Genomic DNA, 24,739 nt, shown 5'->3' with positions numbered 1-24,739 from the left:
CTATTACTAGAAAATTACAGGTCTGGGGTAGGTATCTCCTCAACATCCTTTGAAGACTGACGCGAAGAAGTCATGTAGCTTCTCAGCAATGTCCTTACTTTCCTTAATTGCTCCCTTTAACCCGGGGTGATCCAGCTGACCACCCAGTATGATACTGATAATTCCAAATCTCTAATTTCTTTTATTATTTTTTATCTCTGTTTGATGTAGAAAACTTGTTTGTTTTGGACAGTGCCTGCCATGTTGGAGTTTGTAATGGGACTTTGGGAGGAGAGGTCCACACTAGCAGATCCCAATTAAGAATCAGATCTTTTTTCGAACAAAGTCAGTGTTGATATCTCATCACCAGCCCAGTGCAGTTGCTTAAAATGAAGTTGCATATTGAAATAGCTGGAACCCAACACTCCACACACCTTTATTTAAATATCTTAGTGCAGATTGATTTTTAGGAGGCGGAAGCCCATGTTCTGCTGTGTATGTTTCACTCTCATTGAAGGCACATGTCAGAGAAACAGGTGTGAATGACTGAAGAGAATTGGAGGATTAAACATGTGAATAACTGGTTCGGAAATACTGGTGTGTGTGTGTGTGGAAATAATGGCAGTGGACATTGGAAGAAAAATAATTTTGATGATTATAACACCTAATTACTTCTGCTACAAAGCCTGTCCTAATGCATTAGCACATTTAAACAAAAGTTTAGAGAAAAATTTAATAGGACCAATATTAGGTGGAGGTTCAAAGCAGGAAGAAATTTCAGTGAACACTGTAATAAAATATTGTTAAGTGACGTGTTCTTGTCAGCGTTCTAATATTTAGCACAACAGTGTGTACAGGCCTCCAAATCTGACTGTGGCAGTTTTACAATATGACTGAATTACCCCCTTGTACCCAGACCGGTTCAGGGGAGATTTTCTCCCCAGCGCTTTGGGGAAAGTAGAACCTAAGTGGTGCCTCCGGCCTTGGTGGGGAGGGGGAAACTGCAGGAGGAACCAGGCTGAGACTTCAGCTTGTGGAAGCAGCTGAAGTAGCAGCCAAAGCCAGGGACTTTGGATATTCAGAGAAATTAGACACCCAACTTCCACTGACCATCATTAGGCGTTGGGAACTTACTGCTCACCTGTGCCTTTGAAAATCTCATACTTAGTTCTTGACTATGTTAAGTGTTGTTTAACTTATGTGCCTACCTGAAAAGTCTTATATAAATTTGGTTAGTGCTGTGTTAACTATGTGAGGCAAAGTCTCAACTTTATTTGTCATAACACTAAAATAGGTTAAATTTTAATTGTTTTCTTAACTCGGGCAAAACTTAGGAAGGATGTAGAGCTCTCTTCTTTCTTGGCACCCATCCCCAATATTATTTAACTATTGTGTTTATTTAGTTTTAACCTTAAAATGATACTGTCAGAGCTCAAAACTTAACAAAAGCAATGTTAGATACTATATTGCCTCACTCCCCCTCTGCCCCCCCCAATCTCCAAGTTCTGTTTTCTAATTTGTTTTGGAGGTTTCCTTTGTCTGTCTCTCCTGCTGCTTTGTTACCAGCACATATGACAGGGAAACACTCATGCCTCTCAGCGGCTACTGGTGAATATATGCAGGAGCAGAGTGTGTCTCTGTTGTGCATGTCACCACGGCCTGACTGAACATAAACTTAGGAATTCCCCCTTTCTCCAATTCATCTTAGTTTTTTCTTTCCAGTTCCCTCACTGCAGGCAGGCGTTCTGCAGGGGAGTACCCAACAGTCCATTTTCTCTGCTCTTCCTCTGAGTCCATGCAGAAGTTGTGTAGTGGGGGAGGGAAGAGACCTATCCTCCTAGTCACCCTTCTTTCTTCCTTGCTCATTCACAGGCATTTGGGAGAGACATGCATCAGTTTTCTCTGATTCTTGTAGGGCATACAGAATCATCTTATTTTAAATGTAGAGATTTGTGAATTAAAGATTTCCCTCCCTCCCCCCCCCCCCCCAATAAAGTTACATATCCAGATAAATGCTGTAATTTCAGCAGCTTCACTTCTGCCGAAATACTAGTTAAACACACACTTACAGGGCCCGGGGGAAGTATGTGCAAGTGAACTTCCCCATAGAGGAAGCTTAGGAGTAATATCGATATGATGATTGAGACAAGGAACTGAAACTGATCAGTAACACAAGTGAAAATTGCTGTACATGAACTGCTGTCATATGTGCAAACTGAATAGAAAAACTATTTTTCTTTGATAAGCTTTAAATTTTATTAATCAGGAATGTTACTCTTATATTAGTACATGGAATGAAGAAAAAGTTAAGATAATGTAATTTTGGTTGACTGGCTGGACTTCTACTCCTTTGTTGCTTAGGCACTTGTAAAACTGTCTCCTGTGTTCTTTTTAATTGGACGGATCAAACTGATTTACTAAGGTGTCATGAAAATTTTTTCTGTGAGTTTGAAAGTTTTTCTTTGTTTGGGAACTATTCTGTGTAGGCTAACAAGCAAAAATACTAAGTGTAACTACAGTAGATTGCATTGCAATGACAAATTTGGAATTTAATGTGCTTTAGGTTCATTCTAATTACCCCTTTATTCATATCTGAATCAGTGCTGACGGACTGACATTTCTTTTAAAAACAAAGCAGAAACCCTTTATGTGAAGTGCTTATGCACAGCCCTACAACAACCATCTACTTTATGAACACAAAGTGTTCTCATTATACAACTTCTTCCTATTTGTGGACAATAGCATGAAATTTCTCAGTCCAGCTCTCCTACCTACTGTTACAGAGAATGAATATAATTATTTTTTTCTTCCCAAAGCATGTTTGTTTCTGTTCCAGGTCATTTTATTCCATTTTAAAAAGCAATATTGAACTAACATAAACTGAATACTAAAAGAGGGTAGAGAAAGCAAACTGTACTTCTGTTACATTCAATTCCATTTCGTAAAAGTTATATGTATCCTTAGATAAAAAGCATTTCAAATACTCTCAAATAGAACACTTAACAGAAAACAAATCACAGTATTATTGGTTCTGAACTCTGATCCCGAAGGCTGTGTACTGGGAAATGAAGCTCCCCTTTCATCAGACTTGTGCCTGCACTGAGTGGCCAGTAGGTGTTGCCTTACATCAGTTTTTTCTCATAGAACATCAAAACTGAGACCAAAGAATCTCCGACTTTTCCAAAGTGCCTATCACTATAGTATCTAAGCAGTCGGATACAGAAAAACACATCCAAGCACAATGGAAAACAGCTTTGCAGTGACTATATTCTGTGTATTTGGGCTCAGATAAAAGGATCAATGCAGTGTCATTCTCAATAATATGTTACTGTATGAAAAAATATTTATGTAGTTGTTTGGAGGCAGAGGATAATGCAAAAACAAGTTTTAAAATCTTGACGGGATCCTTCCCTCCCTACCATCCCTTTGGGAGTCTGTCTGGTATGCTAGTATGGATTTCTGAGTTAAGGAAAAACTTATTCTGAAATTTCAGTCTGCTCAGATGTTCTCTGAAGAAATGTCATAATACTCTACTTTTTGAGCTTTCTGTGGTTTACTTGTCTTTTTGTATTTTAATTCAGCCAACTTTCATAGCTGGCTCTCAATTTAGGCAGATACTGCACTTTATAAAATACACCCAAGGATGATTTAACAGATGTACTAGCCTTTTTCCTAGCTAGTAATTCAGAACACCCATTGTCCTGGATGCTGTACGAAGATGTACAAAGATTTGATTCCTTCCCCCATGATTTTACAGTCTGGCCTGACTATTGAAGATCTGCCGAATGTAAACACTATGGATTTCAGAAAGATACCTTTTCATTTCAGTTATTTTATGAAAGCAGTGAGCATCTCCGAGTCCAGCATAACACTTGCTCATCAGATCTAAGCTTCAGATCACTGAAGCCTTCTGATCAAACAAAGGTTTTTCAGGTTACGCACCATAAAAAGATAGTTGAAAATTTTGGATTTTCGTTTATACTCTGCTACCAAATCTTCTTAAAGCATGGGTAGGCCCAGATGACTGTGTGGTTCTGATTGTGCTTAAAATCATATTAGCATAATTCATGTTAATATAAAATAATTACAGAAATAAAACTAGGTCTTTTAAAATACAACAGACAAATTAGTCTGTTTTCTGAAGCTCACCATTCCAAGCAGCATCAGGAACAGCCTGCTAGTACAAAATTTGAAGTCTGGAAAAATGAGAGAGTACACTTTTAATTTTTTAACGCAGTGTTGAATTAAGTCAAAACAAAGATGAACTAAGTTAAATTTATGAAAGATTGAAACGTGAAAGTAAGATTATGAACCTGTTTTGATAAATTCTTGTTTTAAACATTTATCAGAAAACACACATTCTTGGCTATAGTAACTGGGATACTGTAGAAACTTAAACTGAATAAAAGATGGGCCTAATGTCTGAAAAATCAGATGTACCCAGTACCCCTCATTAAAATTGAGCAAAAGAAAATCTGAAAAGAGCTCTTGCCTCCCAAACGGATAACTAGAAGTGGAAGGGAAGCTACTTCTGAACGCTACTAGAAAAGTTGGATATTTTTTCTCTGTATATTACCAATGCATTGAATCAGCGCTTGAAAAATCGACTTGCTACTAGTGACTAGGCAGCTTGCAGTGGCAAATATGAGGACCTACAACAAATTCTGTCAAGTGTAAACTCTCTTTCCTTACCAAAGTATTCTTTGTCCTTAAAGTTGTGGAAGAAACCTTCCAAATATGAACAAATGCAGAAGTGTCTCCCGCAGCTTCTAAAAAGCTCCACGGTCTCTGCAGGGTTTTTTTTTTTTTTTTTTTAAGCAGCAATAGAATGAAATTTAACAACTTTGTACAGTTTTTCCATTACTATTCAGAACTGTGACCATTAATGAAATTGACTAGAGTCATGCTAGTGTTTTCTGCTGCTGTTTGGGACAAAGATGAGTGGAGTAATTCCAGCACTTGCCCCAAGACAGCTAGAGGGAGATAGAACTGCATAGGCCATCACCTCACTTACAGCAGCCCTGAGACTCTGGGGTTGGTGAGAGAAAGTGGTCAGTCTTCCCTTCTAGCAGCCAAATGACGTGTTTGGGGGGAAAAGGGGTTCAAATTTGAGACCTTAGCAGATGCTTTTCCAAAAGATAGCACCTACTCTTCCTGACATCTGGGGCTTGGTCTTTGTCTAAAACCATTGCCCAATGAGATCACAGTTGAAGTCACTTATCAGTGCAAAATGAGTGATTGGTAAAATTTTAAAGCCTCCTCATATTAAATGTACTTTGACTAACATTAATATGTTTTAATATCAACAGAACTTATAATAGGTTGTTTTTATTTAAGAAATAACTGAATAAGGCACCATTAACAAACTCAAAAACATTTAGTTCCAGAAGAAAGTCTAACCTAAGTTGACATCTCATGTAAATTATCTCACGTAGTTCTGCAATATTACTGTAGCTATGAGACCTTTCTTTCTATAATCCTGTCTCTTCATTAGTAAAGTTAAAATTTCACCAGTGAAATCTTTTATTCTCCAGAATTTGTAAAAATTTAATGTGGGCAGAGCGTTAGACATTTGTCTCAGTAGTAAAGTTTCTATGAATTGGCAGTTGAACAGTTCTTATTTTCTTTCTTTCCCCGTTTTATGATTGAAGATAGATATTTCCTGAAAAAAGCCAGTTTGGTTGGATAAAGGTGAAAATGCAATGTCAGTCTTTCATTAACAGTCTTCTGTAGAAGACTAGAAATAAAATGTATTCTTCAAATCTTCCTTTATTACAATGCCTGATAAATAACTCAACGTGAACAGATTGGGCAGGGTATAAATTCTAGAAGTGTCAGAGGGGTAGCCGGGTTAGTCTGAATCTGTAAAAAAGCAACAGAGGGTCCTGTGGCACCTTTAAGACTAACAGAAGTATTGGGAGCATAAGCTTTCATGGGTAAGAACCTCACTTCTTCAGATGCAAGACTTGCATCTGAAGAAGAGCTTATGCTCCCAATACTTCTGTTAGTCTTAAAGGTGCCACAGGACCTCTTGTTGCTTAATTCTAGAAGTGTTTGAATAGCCTCCAGATTGCACAGGTAAGAGTAAAAGTTGCTGCTTCTCACCTGCTAGTTGCACTGATTCCTTAGGATTTTGCTTCAGTGGCCTATTTCAACAAATCTCAATTCAATATTCAAGCCTTTATTAAAAAAAAAATTTCAAATACTTGAGATTATCAGGGCAAGTCAAAGTGATATCACTGAATCATTTTTAAAAAAAATACTATCAAAGCCCCACCAGCTGAAGCTTTTCAGATTCTGTTTTACATGTATTAGTGTAGTAATCATACCCTGTATATTTTAATTTGGCACAAATGTGCCAGTTAGTAATTTACATACCACAAGGTATTTTATGAACTGACAGTATCTTTTGTTCTTTTAGAACAAATGATTTATTTAGGGAGCCTGTAAACAATGAATTTTAAAGGCCTTTCACGTATAACTAGTTTTTCCAGACGGTACCTGTCAAATTACCTTTTTATTATTTTTTTCAATCTAACTTTGGATAGTGTTCTGTTTAAATGTATTCATCTAAAGAACGGCAAAGCTGTTTTTTGGCGACACTGAGAATGAAGTCCTGTTCACATTAGTTACATGGTTTCCAGTTTCAAAATTAGCACTTACATTTAAATTTTTGAAAACAGTCGATGAAGGTAGTGGAAATAATTTGGCATCCCTAAATATCAAACTGAAAGGAAAATTTACTGTGAGATGAAGTTATTGGACAGCCTGGCTTCAAAGAAGTTAGCGCTCTGTAGGCATTGTGCATTTGAGCAAGTCTTTAAACGCTTCCTGGCCTCTTGGAAGCAGCCTACCAGAAAACAAGGGTTTACAGCCTTTAGTTGAAAAGGCTTATGCTGTAGGCCCATGTGGAATGTTTTGCCTGCCGTACACATTGCTTAACTGCTTTCATCTCACTTAGATTAGCTTCATCTGGGGCTATATGGCAGATATTTCTAGTTGTTATGAATGAATAGAAGGTTGACCAATGTGTCTGGTTTATTCAGGACCTGACACTGTGAACTTAGGAAGCTCCCCATGTTGAGGAATATCGGTGTGGTCTTGACAAAGAAAATGGTGGCTCATCTTAGCCACTCAGTACCTCTGACATCAAATTCCTTATCTGGAAGAATATTTTCCTTGATGGTGTGACATAATTTCATAGAGTAACTGAAATTCAGGCACTAATATCTGATCAACTTTATACCACATGCTGTAAGTATCAAGTGGTGCAGTGTACTCATCTGAGTTCTGCCTTAATAAGAGTATTTTGCTTTGGCAACAGTTTTCCCCATAACTGCATACCCATCTTGAGAAGGCCTTTTCCCATATACTTGATGTCAAAAGGCCCTCACAGGTCTCCTTGGAGAGGACTAACTCTTAAATTCCACTTGGCTTTGTATCATTTAACTACAGTTCCTCAGGCAATTGTGATGACCTTAAAAGCTGTGTCACGGCTCATTCAATCTGAGGTAGAGTTATTGTTTCTATTGCAGTCATACGTAAAACAGCTGCATGGTTATGTGGTATGTTTATAGAGCACTATTGCTTGGATTTGGCCCCTGGTTTTTCAGTCCTGTCGACCCTGTTTCTGAAGTGGAGGGGTGGGGGCACAATTTGAACTTGCAGTTCAGTTGTTTTGGCATGGTGAAATATTTGAAAATTTTGGATTGTTAGAATGCACTGTACAGGCTGTTGTACTTTAAATAGTTTTGCACTCGCTTTAAAATTATTTTTACGTAATGTAGTGTTAATGGAACAATGTCAGTTTAGTCAGGGAGTATGAGTATATATATTAAGCGACAGAGTCCTGTGGCACCTTATAGACTAACAGAAGTATTGGAGCATAAGCTTTCGTGGGTGAATACCCACTTCATCAGACGCATGTGAGTATATATTTTATATAATAGCTTATATAGTGCTTTTCATGAGTATCTCAAAGGAGAGCAGTAACGTTATCCTCATTTTACAGATGGATAAACGGGGACATAGAGAGGCGAAGTGACTTACCCAAGGTTGCCTAGCAGGCCAGTGGCTAAGCCAGCAATAGAACCCTGGTCTCCTAGGTCTCAGTCCAGTGGTCTTTCCACTAGACCACACAGCTTTCTCAAATCTTGAAATAAAGGAATAGATCAAGGGTCGGCAACCTTTCAGAAATGGTGTGCCGAGCTTCATTTATTCATTCTAATCTAAGGTTTCACGTGCCAGTAATACAGTTTAACGTTTTTGGTGGTCTCTTTCTATAAGTCTGTAATATATAACTAAACTATTGTATGTAAAGTAAATAAGGTTTTAAAAATGTTTTAAGATGCTTCATTTAAAATTAAATTAAAATGCAGTCTCTCTCGCAGGGCTCTCGCAGCGCTGGCGACGCAACTATGCTCGCGCTTCACAGCGCTGCCTCGGCAGCGCTGTGAATCCGCGAGTGTAGCCAAGGCCTCAGAATACAGTTTTAAAGTAGCAACATATCATGTGTTGTCTTTTGTTATTTTAAAACCTTCTTTCACTTACTAGCTTCTCTCTACTCTATACTTCTTTCTTGTAATAGATCCTGATGTGGCTGTAAAGTACTTTTAAAAAAAATTGTGTAATGGGATGGGGTTTATTTCCATTTGGGTAAGCTGATGACAGACTAATCTGTGAACTACTTTTAGCTAAAGTCATTGAACTGTTTTTTACCACTAATCTTCTGTATTGGTTTTATAAATACTTGTTTGATTAATGCTACAATATAAATTCATAAAGACCTCTAATGATTCTTCTTAAGGCAGATGTACCATGGACATGTCTTGCTATTCTATATGCATACTTATAGAAGTTTCTATATCTGTATATGACTTATGGACTGATTCAGTTTAAGGACAATAGATTGAGTCTTGTCTTTAAATGTCTGCTGACCTCTCATCAACCACATTTTTTCCCTTGGAGAATGATGGTATTATTCACAATTTACTTAAGTCATTCCTTTAAAAAAAAAAGACAATTGCGTAAAAACAGGGGCCTCTATTCCTCAAGAAAAGATCTACTTCTACTTCCTCTTTCCAAATTGAAATCATATCCTCTGACACTGAAGTTGGTTACTGTGGAAATGATTGACGTCACAAAAAGATGATTATGACTTCAGTTTGGGAATGAGCAGCAGAAATGGATCTCTTCTGCAGAAACAACTATCCTGGTTTGGAGTAGACTGTGTTTGTTATTTCCCTGGTTTACTATTACAGAGTATAACACAGTCAGTCAGTTTCTAAAGAAATGTTGTTCAGAGGCCTAAAAGATGTGTTAATAGCACTTTAAATTCTTTAGAAACTTGGCACTTTTCTGAGTGGTATGGACACGGCTCTCTTTCTATTATTATTGCTAATCATACTAAAGAATGACGTTAGTCACAAACTACATGTTGCTATTGATGAAGGTGTTCCCCCCCTCCTCCCCCATTGCTCTAGTGACCAGCACTTCTGAGATTTATCCTCTTTTCTTTTTACAGGGCATAATAATAGGGGGAAAATAACTGATAGTGGGAGTCTCTGGATATCTGGCATGGGTTATGTAGGTATTTGTACCTCTTTTACAACAGCCGAAATAATGGAATAAAAGCTTAGAAAAAGTCCTGGATAACCCTGCCGAGGAACCTTTAGTCTGCAATGATTGGATGCTGAGCTATGAGAGAGAGGATTCTCATTTTTGTTTTAATTCTTCATCCCTCTACTTAGAACAGTGGTTCCCAAACTTTAACAACCTGTGAACCCTTTTCACTAAAATTTCAAGTCTCGCGAATCCCCTCCTAAAAATGAATATTTCCAGGGATTTTCTCCTTTACCTGAGTATAAATTAGAAAAGCAGTGATCTTGGAAATATAAAATTTGTTTTTATGACATGCTTATTACACACTATTTATTATTATTTATCATTACAGTATTTTTATTACATTATGAAAATGGCAACACTCTTCCAAGATCTCACTTTCGTAGCTTGTATCACTTTGAATAAGCCTGTTATAAGCAGGAGCGGCGCCAGGGTTTTTGGCGCCCTAGGCGGGGGTCCTTCCACACTCCTGGTCGTCGTCGGCAATTCTGTGGCGGGGGGCTCCTTCCGCGCTCCCAGTCTTCGGGGCACTTCGGCGGCGAGTCCCGGAGCACGGAAGGACCCCCCACCGCCGAATTGCCGCCCCCCCCCCAATCCTGGTGCCCTAGGTGACTGCCTGGGTCACCTAAATGGAAGCACCAGCCCTGGTTATAAGACAAGGCTCCTGTGTTTCATCAAGGAGTATCAGATGTGAAACAGCAGGAAGGGATTTAAGAAGCCATCTCAGAGTTCCTCCTACACAAGCGTTCAGGTCTTGAGCAGGCCAGGCATACAACGCATGTTACAACAAAGCTTAAACTTGTTCTTCATAATATTTTAAAAACAATACTAGCTGCGTGTTTAATTTTAAAAACAGCAAAAAAATATCCACCTCCCTTTCCATTTCTTATAAGGAGTCTTGAAGTTTAAATCTCCTCAGAGATAGAGATACTTGTTTTGATGTGCTTAGCTCTTGGAAGTCCAGGGGCTCCAGGCTGCTGGCCCTGTGCCGGTGTCCCTAGAGACAGCTGTCCGCCATTAGGGAATTTTTTCCCAAGAACCCCCTGTAACATTTCACGAACCCCCAGGGGTTCACGAACCCCAGTTTGGGAACCATTGACTTAGAAGAATCACAGCTTCTTACAGGGCTTGATCTTGCATGGTGTGGTGCTATCTAGCATGGAAGACATGTGGACTGCTCACGTGGTTAACGCTATGCATGTGCTTAAGTGCTTTGCTGGATCATGCTAGTGTGCTAAGCACCTTGCAGAATTGAGCCCATAGAGACAGTCGTCTTAAAAACTGAGCTTTCATTGGACATTCCCCTTTCCTTAGAGATTGTGGAATTCTCGACAGGGCTTCGATCTGGTGCATGAGTGTGTGTGTGTGTCTTTTTCTGTTTCAGATGCACATCTTTGTTTTTTCTTTTTAAATAAGAATCTGGGGATTGATATATCAGATATTTTAAATCATTTTCCATTGGTTGTCACAAGTGTCTCTCTTACTCCTGTACTCTATGCTAAATGAAATATCTTGAAATTTTTGTATACAGTGAAAGCGTCATTGCAAATCATTAGGCGGTTGTAACTCTGAAGACAGTTTGTCTGTATGTCGAGTAGAAGGAGTAGGTTTTAACTGATCCACTATTTTTTTTAAGTTGTTCCCAACATTAACTTTAAATGATACTGATCAAGCAGCTGCAATAAGTTGCAGAGAAACTTATTTTCTAATTATTGTTGAAAAGATTCTCTTGCTTTTTAATATTTTTTAGACTTTAATATAGTGCCATCCATCCAAAAATATCAAAGCTGTTTACATACACTAATAAATTAAGCTTCACATCCCAGTGAAGTGGAGAACTATCTCCATTTTGCAGATTTACCGTAAGTGTCACAAGAAGTTTGTGGTAGTTCTTGGAATACATCCCAGTTGTCCAGACTCTTTCTTGTGCTTTTGACAGAAAAGAATCCTTTTCCCCCACCTCTTCTCCACTGAAATTACATTGTGTTTCAATGAGAAAAATATCACAAATACACACAAGTTTATATAAAATCCCTGGTATTTTGACTTTCAGGCCAGGCACCTGGAATTACTTATGTGGGGTCTGTAATCTCATCACTGGTACAACAATTGCTTAGTAAATTTAAATTTCATTTTAACTTTGTCTTTGGCCACTGATGTGGCCATAGGAATCCAAGGATTTTTACCCTGATATAAAAAGGGGGAGGGATAGCTCAGTGGTTTGAGCATTGGCCTGCTAAATCCAGGGTTCTGAGTTCAATCCTTGAGGGGGCCACTTAGGGATCTGGGGCAAAATCAGTATTTGGTCCTGCTAGTGAAGGCAGGGGGCTGGACTCGATGATCTTTCAAGGCCCCTTCCAGTTCTAGGAGCTAGAATATCTCCATTAATTTACTTTTTATTTAATGACTAACATTTAGTATTAATAGATGTTTAAATGCATCAATTTTTTTTCGAATCCAAGAGTAAATTAGTGCACACTCCAGTGGTGGTAGATATCGGAGCCTTGGAGCTTTTTTTCCTCTTTGCCTTCTGTGGCTTACCGTTCATCTTGAGACAGAGTCAAGCATCATAATTTCCCCTGCTCTGACAAGAAGTCTTAGTGCTGAGGTTTATTTTTCTCAAAAACAAACAAAAAAACTATTTTAGTTTGTGATTTCATTCTTCCACTTTCTCCTTCTATCTGGGAAAGGGGCTATGTTTGTGTTGGATAAACTTATGAAAAACTGTTCTAAGATTAAATTTAAATACAATTGTCCAGTCCATTGAGTATCAAAATTGGGAGCAAAAAGGAGCAGGTGCTAGATAGGAAATCTGAGTGGTAACGTTTCCTTCCTTCTCTGGCTATTGGCTAACTTAATTTGATCATTAATGATTCAATTTCAATATATTCAGATGTGTAACTCAGATACTGGTGTATGACTGGTAAAACAAGGCATCCGTTGTGGGTCCCATATTTTCTAGTCCTGCACAGATTAATCATCGCCATGTAAACCTGTTCATGAGGAAAGGATCCTGCTATCTCTAAATGGTAAATTTGGCTTGTTTTTATGATGCATCAGTAATAGGCTAGGGAAAATATTTAATTATCCATCCAATGGAATGATCTGGAGAAAACTAGAATGAACTCTTTTGGTCTTGTCTGCACAGAGGCTTTCTTTGAAATACCCCTGCCTCTTTTTACTTTAGCGTGGTTGAACTGGCTTTCAGTGGTATATTGCATGGTCCTGCCTTGTGCTGACTGAGGGTTAGCCAACTGTAATAAAAACTCCAACGGCTGGTTTACGCTAGTGCTCCCACAATTACTAGTTCTGGTCGAGTGTCACCAGTGCTAGAAGAATGGTGGGAGAAGTTCAGAAAAAACAACAGTGTAGGTGAAATCATAGAGCTAGCTGCTTAGTCCCAGTGTGGGCTTACCACATAGGCGACCGTATACCTCATGGTTTGGCTCTATTCACACTTGTCAGGGGAAAACAGAGATCTTCAACTGTGGTTCCCAACCCTAAATGGGTGGAGCCCAAACTGTACGGGCAATCCCACCTCCTAAATTAATTAAACCCCTTGCCACCACCCATAGAACGGTAGTAACATTTCATTCAAATAAAATGACGCTTTAAACTGTGATTAGTTTACATTCATCTTTATAAAACAATGTTAATATTAAAACAGTTTTGTAAGCCATAATTCTACCCTGGGTTTACTGGAAAGATGGCAGTGGGAAACTGAAATTATGACACAACAGGAATTTAGGGTTAAAATACAGTATATATTTTCGCAGCATTGTATATTTTAAGTATCCAAGATAAGTAGAATTTTTTTCTTCACCCTCAGCCTCCCCTATTGGTGATTCTGTTCTCATCAAAGCTGACAGACAGGTGTCATCAGGAGTGAACAAACATTAGGCGCCATTGTGAAACTGGAAGACTAATAATTGAATCCAGATGCTTGCCAAGAATTTCCATTTACTTCAGGTCGGTTTTAAGTGTGCCAGCACTTATGAGGGAGAAGATGACTTTTAAGAGGATAACTCTTCATTTTTATGTTAGCAAAACATAAATAACACTATGAAGCCTGTTCCCCCTGAATATTTGCAAGTTGCTTGAAAGCCTTAACACCCATGTGAGTTAGGTAAATATTATTATACCACTTAGTGCCTCTGTTTCCCTGCCTGTGAAGTGACTTGCTCAAGTGAGTCAGTGGCAGAGGTGGAAATAAAGCCTAGCTTTCCAGACCTACAACTTGCTTTACTGGAGCAGACAAGTTGTCCATCTAGCATTGCATCCAGTTTCTGACACCAACATATGCTTCAGAGTACAGTGCAAGAATCCCTATATTAGGAAGCTATTTAATAACCTGCTCATAAGAAGAAATATTTCATGTATGAAATCCCACTCTGTTTTCTGCTTATACGTTTATTAAAATTTGATGAATTCCAGGAACAGTGGGATTGATCATATTAGATGATTTTTTGAATGACTGATTACTGGGGACCGGCAGAAAAGACCTATGGTGGGAATCTGATGTGCAAGTTAACTGTAGCCTGCATAGTAGGGGCCTGTCTCAAGTACAGGACCAGACCATTGTTCCCATGTTTACCTCGAGGCAAGATATGCGTTTCTGTAAAACAGGAAGATGAAACTGTGGTTGATGTGTGGTGCTTCTGGAGTGAGAGTGGGATGTCTGTAAAATGGGAATAATACATGTTTCATGGTGTTGATCCTTGGTTGGAAAATTAATCAACAATGTGTAACTAGCACACTTCGAAATGGTGTTTAAGTAGCACCTCACTTAGTCATGTGACTTGTTCCAGATGATTGTGTATATTAAAGTACACAACAAATCTGAAAGGAATTCTTTCCAGTTAAAGTAATATAATTAAAGAAACTTAAACTGAGATTCTTCGTTAGGAAATCGAGTAAAAAAATTTTTTTACAAAAGAGTGTTTGGACTTAAATCCAGCTATTGCAGTCTTGATTTCCTTCAACCCCTACATATTCCGATTTCATTTACATCGTTTTCAGAAACTATCCCTTGTGATTTGGAACCAAGAAGGGAACCATGAAAAGCTTGAATTCTCCTGCTTGGATAGAGAATTCTAAAGAGCTTAAGAAGTAGGAGAGCTTCTGTGAGATAAGCACTCCTATTTTGCGTATGTCAGGAGACCAAAAATCTCTTTAAACTATAACGGCTCATCTCACTGACATGCTGTAATTATTCCACCATTTTAGCTATAGAACATTGTGCTATAGGACTACGCTTGCTAATAAAATCACAGTCTTAAATACATTCACTTGCCACACTGCACGAAAAACAAAATACAAACACTTTACCCACAAGAATTGTACAGTAACAAATTGGTGATGGTCGCAGCAATCTTGTGTCTGTGTTCACTTCTGCATTCGTGGATGGGGTGAGGGGGCAATGCTGCAGCCCTTCCATGAATGGGAATCCGTTTGAATTTAGTGGGTGTTGACACACACGCACAGCAGCTGCTGCATCAGTCCATATAACAGAAAGATAATAGTGGAACAGTCTTTTTTATTTATTTATTTATTTGCATTAGCATATGACCTATAGGTGACCCTGACACTTAATAGCAGTAGAGGTTTTTCAAGTTACTGGGTCCACATTAGCATCCTCTGAATACGAGGCCTTCATGCTTAAGCTTCGTCTGTTATTTTTGAGGATGCTGTCTGATAAAATGCATCCGAAGAAGTGGGCTGTAGTCCACGAAAGCTTATGCTCTAATAAATTTGTTAGTCTCTAAGGTGCCACAAGTACTCCTGTTCTTCTTTTTGTCTGATAAAAGAAGCTCTCTTGTTGATGGCTCATATGCACTTGGTTTCCAACAATATGTTGTCTGGTTAAATGTCTATCATGGTGATAGCAGATGTTGCAGTGTTTCAGCCTTTGTGGCTCCTGAGGGAGGTGTGTGTGTAGATATATATATATGGGGAGGAATGTTGCTCTGAAACACTAGACATTTTTCTGTGCTGTGCACATACATGCTGTGCAGTCTCCCGTGCTTTGTCTGCACAGGCTAGAATGGGACACAGCCACTGTTGGCTGTAAAGGTGAAAGCTGCAGTGTAGCTCAGGCATGGTTATCTGTAGGACTAAATGACACAGCTGTCAAAGTGCCTGAGCCATGTCTACGTTATGGATTCCACCATTGCTTCCGCTATTGCAGCTCTGTCAAGGAAGATGCAGAGCTTGAGTTTGAGCTCTTTCGCGCGCCCCCCACCCCACCTCATTTGTGATTTTCCTCATGACACTTGCCCTAGCGTTTGAAAAGAGGAAAAGGGAGTGACTGGATATTTGCCTTTCTATGAGACAGGAATAATAGGTAGAGTATGTAATTACATCATGTATTTGGAGTGTTATATTTAATGAGCCTAATATTTGCCTGCATCTAGTTGATTCAACACCATTGCTCTGTCTAGTGATTGCATATGCACTGTGTGAAGGGTAATTAGATTGTGATATCTTATTATTCCACGTATAAGGTGCCCCTCTCAGTACTTGGAAAAAATTACCTGTACACTGAGATGGCCATATGCATTGTGTGGTCAGACCTGAACTGCAAGTGGAAGGTTTTGGAGTCGCTCTGTAGTGTCTCTCCAAAGTTTGAGATCGTAGGTGTCTTAATGATGATATTCTTCCAGAACCTTTTTCCCATTGATTATAATTATCTTTATGCATGACAATTCGGTGTCTGTCTTTAACAGCTGGCTAGGTACCAAAAGAATTAAACATACTTAGAAAAAAGTCACTGCCTTTAAAGTATTAAACTATATAGATTGCACTGAAAATGCCCTTTCTCAAAGGGCCTGTGTATATGATAATTTATAGTGGAATATATGTGGGGATTTTATTGCCTTTATTTCCCTTTTGCATGATATGACTTCACCAAAACACACTTTCTCTGTTGATTGTCAATGAGGCAGATAACATTTGTGTTTATATGGAGAGATACCTATCTCATAGAGCTGGAAGGGATCCCGAAAGGTCATCGAGTCCAGCCCCCTGCCTTCACTAGCAGGACCAAGTACTGATTTTGCCCCAGATCCCTAAGTGGCCCCCTCAAGGATTGAACTCACAACCCTGCATTTAGCAGGCCAATGCTCAACCACTGAGCTCGTGCACTGCCCAGGTTTTCTAGGGAAGTAATAATAAATGGTAGATTTCAAACAGGGAAGGAAACGTGGGTTTGGACAGTATTAACCAGTGTTAATCTGCTTTTGTTTGAAACCATTCTTAGTGTTAAATCATGTTTGAGCATATAAATCTGTTCTTTCAGATTCTTTATTTGAAACATGACATTTCTTAAACTGCAAGATACACTATATATGGCAATAAAGGTCTGCAAAGTGTATGAAAAGCATTCTGAGAACTGCACATAGTTGAGCTTATTTCCACATGCAATACTGCATTTTGGCGCATAACCTCCTTTTGACAATTATCACAAGTGTACCTGTCTGAACATCAGTGGTGGCAAAATGTATTTATATGCCTGCATGCCTGTAACAGTTCCACTGTAATTTTATACTGCAGTTTTCTGCATTTAATTCATTTAAAATGCCTCGGATTAGTCAGGAGCTGTGGTGTAAAAGCGTCTGGATTAAACCTTAACCTTGTTTTAAACAATATTTTATTTCCCTTGATTTGTCTGCAACAGTTCATGGGGCTGGGGACGGGGCGTGGAAAAGCGGGAGGAGATGTTCCAGAAACTGGAATTAAAGAAGGGGAAAGAAGCCTTAAAAATCTAGAAACTGGGGAGGATGGAAGGCAGATGAATGGGAGTGAAAGAGGACGACAAATGAGACAGAAGGGATTTGGAAGGAAGTTCAGTGTGTGGAGGGGGAAATTGGTTTGGAAGGTAATGATATTCTGGAGGGCAGGGGGATGTGACAGCATCAGGAAACAGAGAATGTAAATAATTCATCTCACTTTTATTACACTGGTCTACAATTTTTGAGAAGTCATCTGCTTCAGAGATGAAATGTGCTATTTATTATGTATTTTGATGTGCTGAATTCAAATATGACAATTAAAACTGGCTACTGTTTCTAAGATATTTAAGTTTTTACATTTTACGTCTATGTATATTGTGTAGAGTTTTAATCATAAATTGTAAACCTAGGTCTTTTTGTGTGTTTATGGTTGCTTTACATGATATTTCACCTGTCCTGTTTATGTAACACTTCAAAAATCAGCAAAAGGGTTATATAAATAAAATTTATTATGAAACAAAAGGCAAAAACTATTATTTACATAGTTTAGTCCTATTCAGTGTCTACTCGGTGCTTCTTAGCTTGTCTCTTGTACTCATTAAATGGAGCATCTCTTGTCACTGTCCAGCAATAGTCTGCAAGCATTGATGGGCTCCATTTGCCCTGATAGCGTTTCTCCATGTTGTCGTGCTCTTATTTGTCAGTGGGTTTTTTACCCACGAAAGCTTATGCCCAAATAAATCTGTTAGTCTTTAAGGTGCCACCGGACTCCTCGTTGTTTTTGTGGATACAGACGAACACGGCTACCCCCTGATATTTGCATCTCTGTAGTCTATCTAGATTGTGTGCCCTTAATCTCTATTGTATTCAATATAAGTAGGCTTGGCAGAACTAGATTTGATTTGATTTTTTATAATTTTGACTATCAGTGTTTGTTTTTAAGGATTTTTTTGTGTTTTATATCCACATGATGAAAGGGGTGCATAACCAATGGAAAAATCTTTCATTGACCTGTTCAACAGCAAGAGGAAAAATCTAACCTATGTGATAACGCTGAAGAATGATAGTGCTGTAATACTACTTATAATTATTTAATTATCATAGATCTAGAGATTTAAAAAGTTAAAACACAAATTGTCAAGATCATATGTCAAAATATAAAAATATCCTTAAATTAAACTCAATGTTCTCAAGCAGCATTTTTCTTACTTTTGCCTTACTTATCATCAGTGGAAATATTTTTTTTGTCTGTTGTGTGGGTGAAATGATCTTCACCAATTTAAAAATCTAATTCTTCCAAGCCTAAATATAATTTAACAAATGAATTAATCCCATAAGTAAATTTACTGTTCATTATAACGGATTATTTTGGGAGAAGAAGCTGTTAACCTCATCTTGTCAGCTTAGGTAAAGAACAGTCTTCAACCACTCTCTGAAGAAAAAGCCTTACACAAATGTATAAAGAAATACATGAGCCTAACTCTCTTCCCCAGTCTTCCCATTTTCGTAAAGAAAAAAATTATTCATGAATGAAAAATCTGTACTGGAAAAGATAGGTACAGTAGTTACTTTTTTAACACTTAAAATTTTATGCAAAGGTTGTCACCGCTCATTTAAACCCTAATGTTTGGGGATCTATTTTGTTCTAAAAATGTGGGCTGAGATCTTGGCCATTGAAGTCAGTGGGGCCAGGATTTTACTTTGATCTTTACTGAAAATTGGCATAAAAAGCCAAATGTTCTTAGAGAGTGACAATGTCCTTACATTGATGTCTACTTCTAATGTGATGTTACTGCTGCTTGGTACACAAATCATGCATTTATGCCTGCTGTTAAGTTTGTTTAGTCTGGGAAAGAGAACACTGGGATGTGATAGTTTTTATGTATGTAAAAGATTGTTATAAAGAAGTGTTAAATTGTTCTCCTCATCTACTGAGAACAGCGCAAGCACTAAGGGTCTTAAATTGCAGCAAAGGAGATTTAGGTTAGACATTAGGAAAAACTTTGTAATTGAAAGTGTAGTTAAGCATTGAAACAAATTTCCTAGGGAGGTTGTGGAATCTCTGTTGTTGGTTATGAAAAACAGGTTAGACAAATATCTGTCAGGGATAGCCTAGAATACTATTTAGACTTGACTCAGTGCCAGGGACTGGACTAAGCGACCTATAGAGGTCCGTTCCAGTCTCCCATTTCTGTGCTTCTGTGTGGATATTTGCCCACCCACTCACTGTCCTGTCATGACTTAATTAGCTGAATGGGTTTTGCTCAGATATTAAATCGCTCAGTTGGTAGTGAGAATGGACTCAAAGGGGGTTACTGATCTATCCAAATGAAGTCACTTGTCTTTATTATATATACTATTGTGCTATGGATCTTAACATCTTTTTTTAAAAACTTTTGGTGGTTAATTGATCAGTAAGGCTAAGATTTTTGTCATGGATATTTTTAGTAACAGTCACCGACAAGTCACGAGCAATAATAAAAAATTCATGGAAGCTGTGACCTGTCCCTGACTCTTACTAAAAATATCCATAACAAAATGGGGAGCCTGGGCATCTGCCGTGGGCTGGGAACTCCAGGGGCCCCCCTTGCTGCCCGGGTTGGCCGGGAGCGGCAGGGGTCCTTTCCCCCCACCCCCTTCCGACCTGGGAGCGGCGGGTACCCCGCAGTCCTATGCCTCCACAGGTGACAGGGGACCCTGCAGCTCCCAGCCGGCGCTGGCTGAAGTCACGGAGGTCTTTGGAGGTCACGGAATCTGTGACTTCCCTGCCCTCCATGACGAAATGGCAGCCTTATTGATACCTCTGGAATTCAGGGTTCATATCACACTTTTAAATTGATGTGTATTAAAACTACCCAGTGTACTCACCTGTCAAAGATGACGACATGAACTGTCACTTGAGTTGAGAATCTAGACTTGATGAAGTCATTGTTGCAACTTTTTATTGGTATGGGAGCTTTTTTTCGTATCGTCTGTAGTATTCAAATTTGTTCCAACCACTTAGTTCCAAATGATGGCTTGCATTTTGAAACATACCACCATTGCGACTTGAATGTGGTGGAAACTACACTACTCTTCTGCCCACCTAAATAATCCTAGCATTAGTTTGTCTGGATTTTATTCTGTTTTGAACTGTTTGATTAGTACTTCTTAACTGGAAGACATGACAGTTGTGTTTTCTTGAGAAGAAAGGCATGATAAATCTGCTAAAATAATGCTGTTTAACAGGGTGAATGGATAAGTTGTTTCTCAGCAACATCTAGTAAAACCAAAATACTTATAAACATCAAACACCTAATCCTGCAGCAACATGGCAAGGACAGCAGTTATCTTGTGCATCTCTTCAATTTTGGTTAATTTTTTGACTTTTTAGAAAATTTTTGACTTTTCCTTTCAGATCTTTCAAAGAACAGATTTACTGAAATTCCTCCAGATGTCTGGCTGTTTGCACCACTTGAGACTTTAAATTTGTATCACAACTGCATCAAATCCATTCCTGAAACCATCAAAAATCTGCAGATGTTAACATATCTTAATATTAGGTGAGTAACTCTTTTTTCCTGTTGATGTCTAGGGATTATATATAGACCATCAGGAAAGAGGGCATTCATCCTCCTCAAGACCTTGATTAGTTTAGTTCCCTGCTTTTTCTCAGCTTGTTAAACGTTGTTCTATAGTTTGTCTTTGGTTGTAGGGCAAGTAGCTCCTTCTTCCTTCATGGGAAGGAGTTGGCTGTATTACCATATTCCAAACTGTAATTTGCAGAAGCTAACTATGTGGGAAGCTAATAGAAGTTTCCTTTCTTTCTGGTGCTATACAGATAAGTGTCTCTGAAGGTTGGAAATAGGCTATAGAACCTGTATTACTCTGTTCAGATGGCTCTAGTGACTTAGCACACCCATGAGTAGTGAGAGAGGTGACTGCATTACTGAAAACAAATCGTAGGATCTTGTGAGACGAAAGAAAAGAAATAAACACCAGCTTTACAGGAAGACTTATTTATAAAGTGTAATCGGTATACATAAATATTGTATGGGGCATTAGGGAAAACTGTAACCTTCCCATGCGCAGTTGAGACTTGTTTTCTACAATATACCCAAATTTTGGTCCCTGATCACCTAAAATCTTCTGGAATAATCTCTTCCACTATGCATTTTGCATATGGGATTTGTGACCATTGGTCATTTTGTTCTTGCCAAGTTTGAGGTGACTTGACTGATAGAGAGGATTCAGGAAAAATAATTGTTAATCATGTCTTGAAAGCTCCAATGCTACCCCCCCCATGTCCTGTCTCTTTTTTTTTTTTTTTTTTAACTCATAATTTCAAGTGAAGTTTAGTCAGACGCTTATGGAGATGTATACAGGACCAAATTTGAAACAGGAAGGAATATTTAGGAAGTTGTGCACTGGCAAATTTGCAGAGTAAGAATGGTCTGCTTTGTGGAGGATTTAAAGAGCACTAGTGACGTCTGAGAGACCTACGCTGTTTTTCTTTTCCTGTGCAAAGGGCTGCAAAGCACAATCCTTTTCTGCTTCTGGGGATAAAAGATGCAGGAAAAAACCTCCTTAAACAAAACTAGAACAAATGCACATTTAAGTAGGGGGGTTTATTTCTGCATTGAAGCAGGTTCTTGGGGTATTTGGGTGGCCTGTTCCATGATGCGCTTTACTTCTCTGGGGGAGTATCCTTGCTTGGTGAAGAGGAGGAAGGACTCAGCTGCTTTCAGACACTCCTGCAGGCTCTGTCTCTGTCTGTGGTTACCCAAAACAGCTCCCTCAACTCTCCCTCTGTGTTGCTAGTCAAAATCACTGTATAGCTTGTGTGTTTCACAGTGTGGTGGGTCATTCTCTTGAGCTAGGCTAGCTGGAGTGGAGTAACTAGACTCTACTGTTGGAATGAAGACAAGCCCTAACACTAGCAAATTAGATCAATCCAGCTACGGTGCTCAGGGGTGAGAAAAATTCACACCCCCAGAGTGACATAGTTTAAGCCAATCTAAGTTCAATCTTCCAACAATCTTGGTACTGCCTCTTGGGGAGAGGAGTTACCTACACTGACAGGAGAACCCCTGCCATTTTACTGGCGACCCCTTTCACACAGCAAGCCTCTGAGTGTGACCCCCCCCCCCAATAAATTAAACACACTTTTTAATATATTTAACACCATTGTAAATGCTGGAGGCAAGCAGGGTTTAGGATGGAGGTAAGTTGCGACTCCCCCACGTAATAACCTCGCGAGCACCCGCAGTTTGAGAACCCCTGGCCTAGGTAATATCTACTCTAAAGTGCAGCTGTTCTGCTGTAGCTTTTCAAGTGTAGACAAGCCCAGAGATTCAATTTACAAGTCAGTGGGTTTGCTTATTTTGTCTTGTTTATCTTGAGTCCATTTCACCTGACATTACTTGTACAGGCTGGTCTGCCAAGACGTTGAAATGTTTTTATAATTGCATCTTGTTCCCTAGATTTACATCATATTATTGGAAGGCTAAATTATTACACTAGAACACTATTTTATTCAAATTGAATGGGGACATGGAATTTATTTGGCTAAGGCAGGCTTTTTTCATGTAAGTGATTCACACTGGGGAACAGCTAAAATTTGAATGAGGGGTATTGCTGTGTACTTTAATACCTATTGGAACAGAGAGAATGTTTTCTTGGAATTCATACAAGCTTCAAAAGACTCTCTCAATGTAATCTTTTTTCCCTTTTCAGTCGAAATCTTTTAGCAACATTGCCAAAATACCTGTTTGACCTGCCACTTAAAGTTTTGGTTGTCAGTAATAATAAGCTGGTATCCCTTCCAGAAGAAATTGGAAAGTTAAGAGACCTGATGGAGTTGGTGAGTATAATTGTGTACATCAGTGTTCAGTGTATTTACAGTATAGATACTTTTTTACCGCACTAATCAGTTATCATTTGATGTTACTACTATTAGTAGTTTATTATGGTAGTGTAAAGGGCTGACTAAGAGTGGGGTCCCGTTATGCTAAGCACTGTACAGAGTAGAAAACAGTCCCTGCCATAAAGAGCTTACAGCAGAAAGACCCCCATCTGGTCGGGGAAGGGGATATAAGACAAAAGCAGAGTGAACAATATGACGGTAGCAAACGTCATGTTGTTGCCTGTATTTTTTTGGTGGGGGTGGAGGGAAGGAATTACGTAGGAGATAAACTAACAGGGAAGGGGAAGTGAGGGGAATGGAGAGGGTGGCGCTAACAGCTGATTGGCACAGGGCAAAGAAAGACAAGTCAAAACTGTGCGAAGTTCTCTGACGGTATGTTTACACAGTGCTTTGAAGCCAGGGGAGCAAGTCTCCCAGCCCAGGTTGACAGACTTGAGCTAGCAGGGCTAGTGCTAGCATAAAAACAGCTGTGTATACCGCTCTTTGAAGTTGTAGCTTGGGTTGGAGCTTGGGGCCTGAAGCCTCAGGGAGCGGGTGATCTGTTTACTTGGGCTGGGAGGCTTGGTCTTGTGGGTTTCCAAAACTGTGTGTAGATCTACCCAAAATGTCCAGAACTCCCTACTTTGGCTCCTTGTGCTCCTACTGGCTGGAGTCTGACTGGTTCCCCATTGTAGTTTTTCCCAAAGGCCATGTGGCAGGGACAAGCTAAGGAACCTCCTGGATCCTAATCCCTCCAGGTTATGGGGAGTCTCTCCTGTACAGTTCTGGGTCCACATTGATGCAGAATGCCAACTTAATTATTGCATGGTCAGTGTCTGATAGCATGTTACAAAAGTACAGTATATTGCAGAATTCAAAGTACATTTACTGAGTTATTAACAATTTAGAATAACTAAACATTGAAATATGTAAGTAATCAAACTTTCTCTTAATACAGTGACATAAAAGACAGATCTGGGAAACCTCTATTGAATATGGTTTCTCAGTTTAATATGTAGTAACAAGTAAATTATGAAGGAATGTAGCCTCACTTACTATAAAATGAAGTTGGGTCTTTTAACTTAATTTTCGCTGTAGTTCACCTGTAACAGATATGCTTAGTTTTGTGATAAGTCTAGAACATTGCACTCACACCTGTAATGAAACATGAGCATATTCCAGGTCCCAGTTTTTTCATTTGAAAAGTCAGAAATAAAGATTTAACTCAGTTTCCTTTGTGAAATATGTTGGTGAAATGAATTCCCATTATTTATCCTGTTCCTTTCTCTTGTGGGTCTGTACTATGCCTTCTGTGTGGGTAAAGAAACATTTTTTTGGGGGAAGGGAGGGGAGAAGAATACTAAATTTTGATCAGCTAGTCAATGCATTTGAAAGTACCTTGTCAAGGTATCTTTCATATGTTTACTCACTGTTTAAAGCCCCTTGAATCTGACATCTTTACCATTTGAAAATGGGATAAATGTTTTTACTATTGGGGATTTTACAGGGGTTTCATAAAGTTCAT

The 24,739-nt window shown here is 38.9% G+C and overlaps 1 protein-coding gene across 6 annotated transcripts in view; it reads left to right on the top strand.

Annotated features, from left to right (window-relative positions):
- The window catches only part of LRCH2 (leucine rich repeats and calponin homology domain containing 2), a 108,063-nt gene that overhangs the window by 26,188 nt on the left and 57,136 nt on the right, over positions 1–24,739 (top strand). For all 6 annotated transcript variants that reach the window (XR_004647170.1, XM_034781988.1, XM_034781989.1 and 3 more), the window contains 2 exons: positions 20,728–20,872; positions 23,046–23,172. Coding sequence is in view for 5 of the 6 variants with exons in the window: in XM_034781988.1 (XP_034637879.1) it covers positions 20,850–20,872; positions 23,046–23,172 (150 nt within the window). In the remaining variant the exon portion in view is untranslated. The remainder of the gene's footprint in view (positions 1–20,727; positions 20,873–23,045; positions 23,173–24,739) is intronic.

This window comes from Trachemys scripta, chromosome 9 (assembly GCF_013100865.1).
Source record: "Trachemys scripta elegans isolate TJP31775 chromosome 9, CAS_Tse_1.0, whole genome shotgun sequence".
NCBI lineage: Eukaryota > Metazoa > Chordata > Testudines > Emydidae > Trachemys > Trachemys scripta.
The sequence above is the reverse complement of the archived record's forward strand: the minus strand, read 5'-3'. Positions and strand labels throughout refer to the sequence as shown.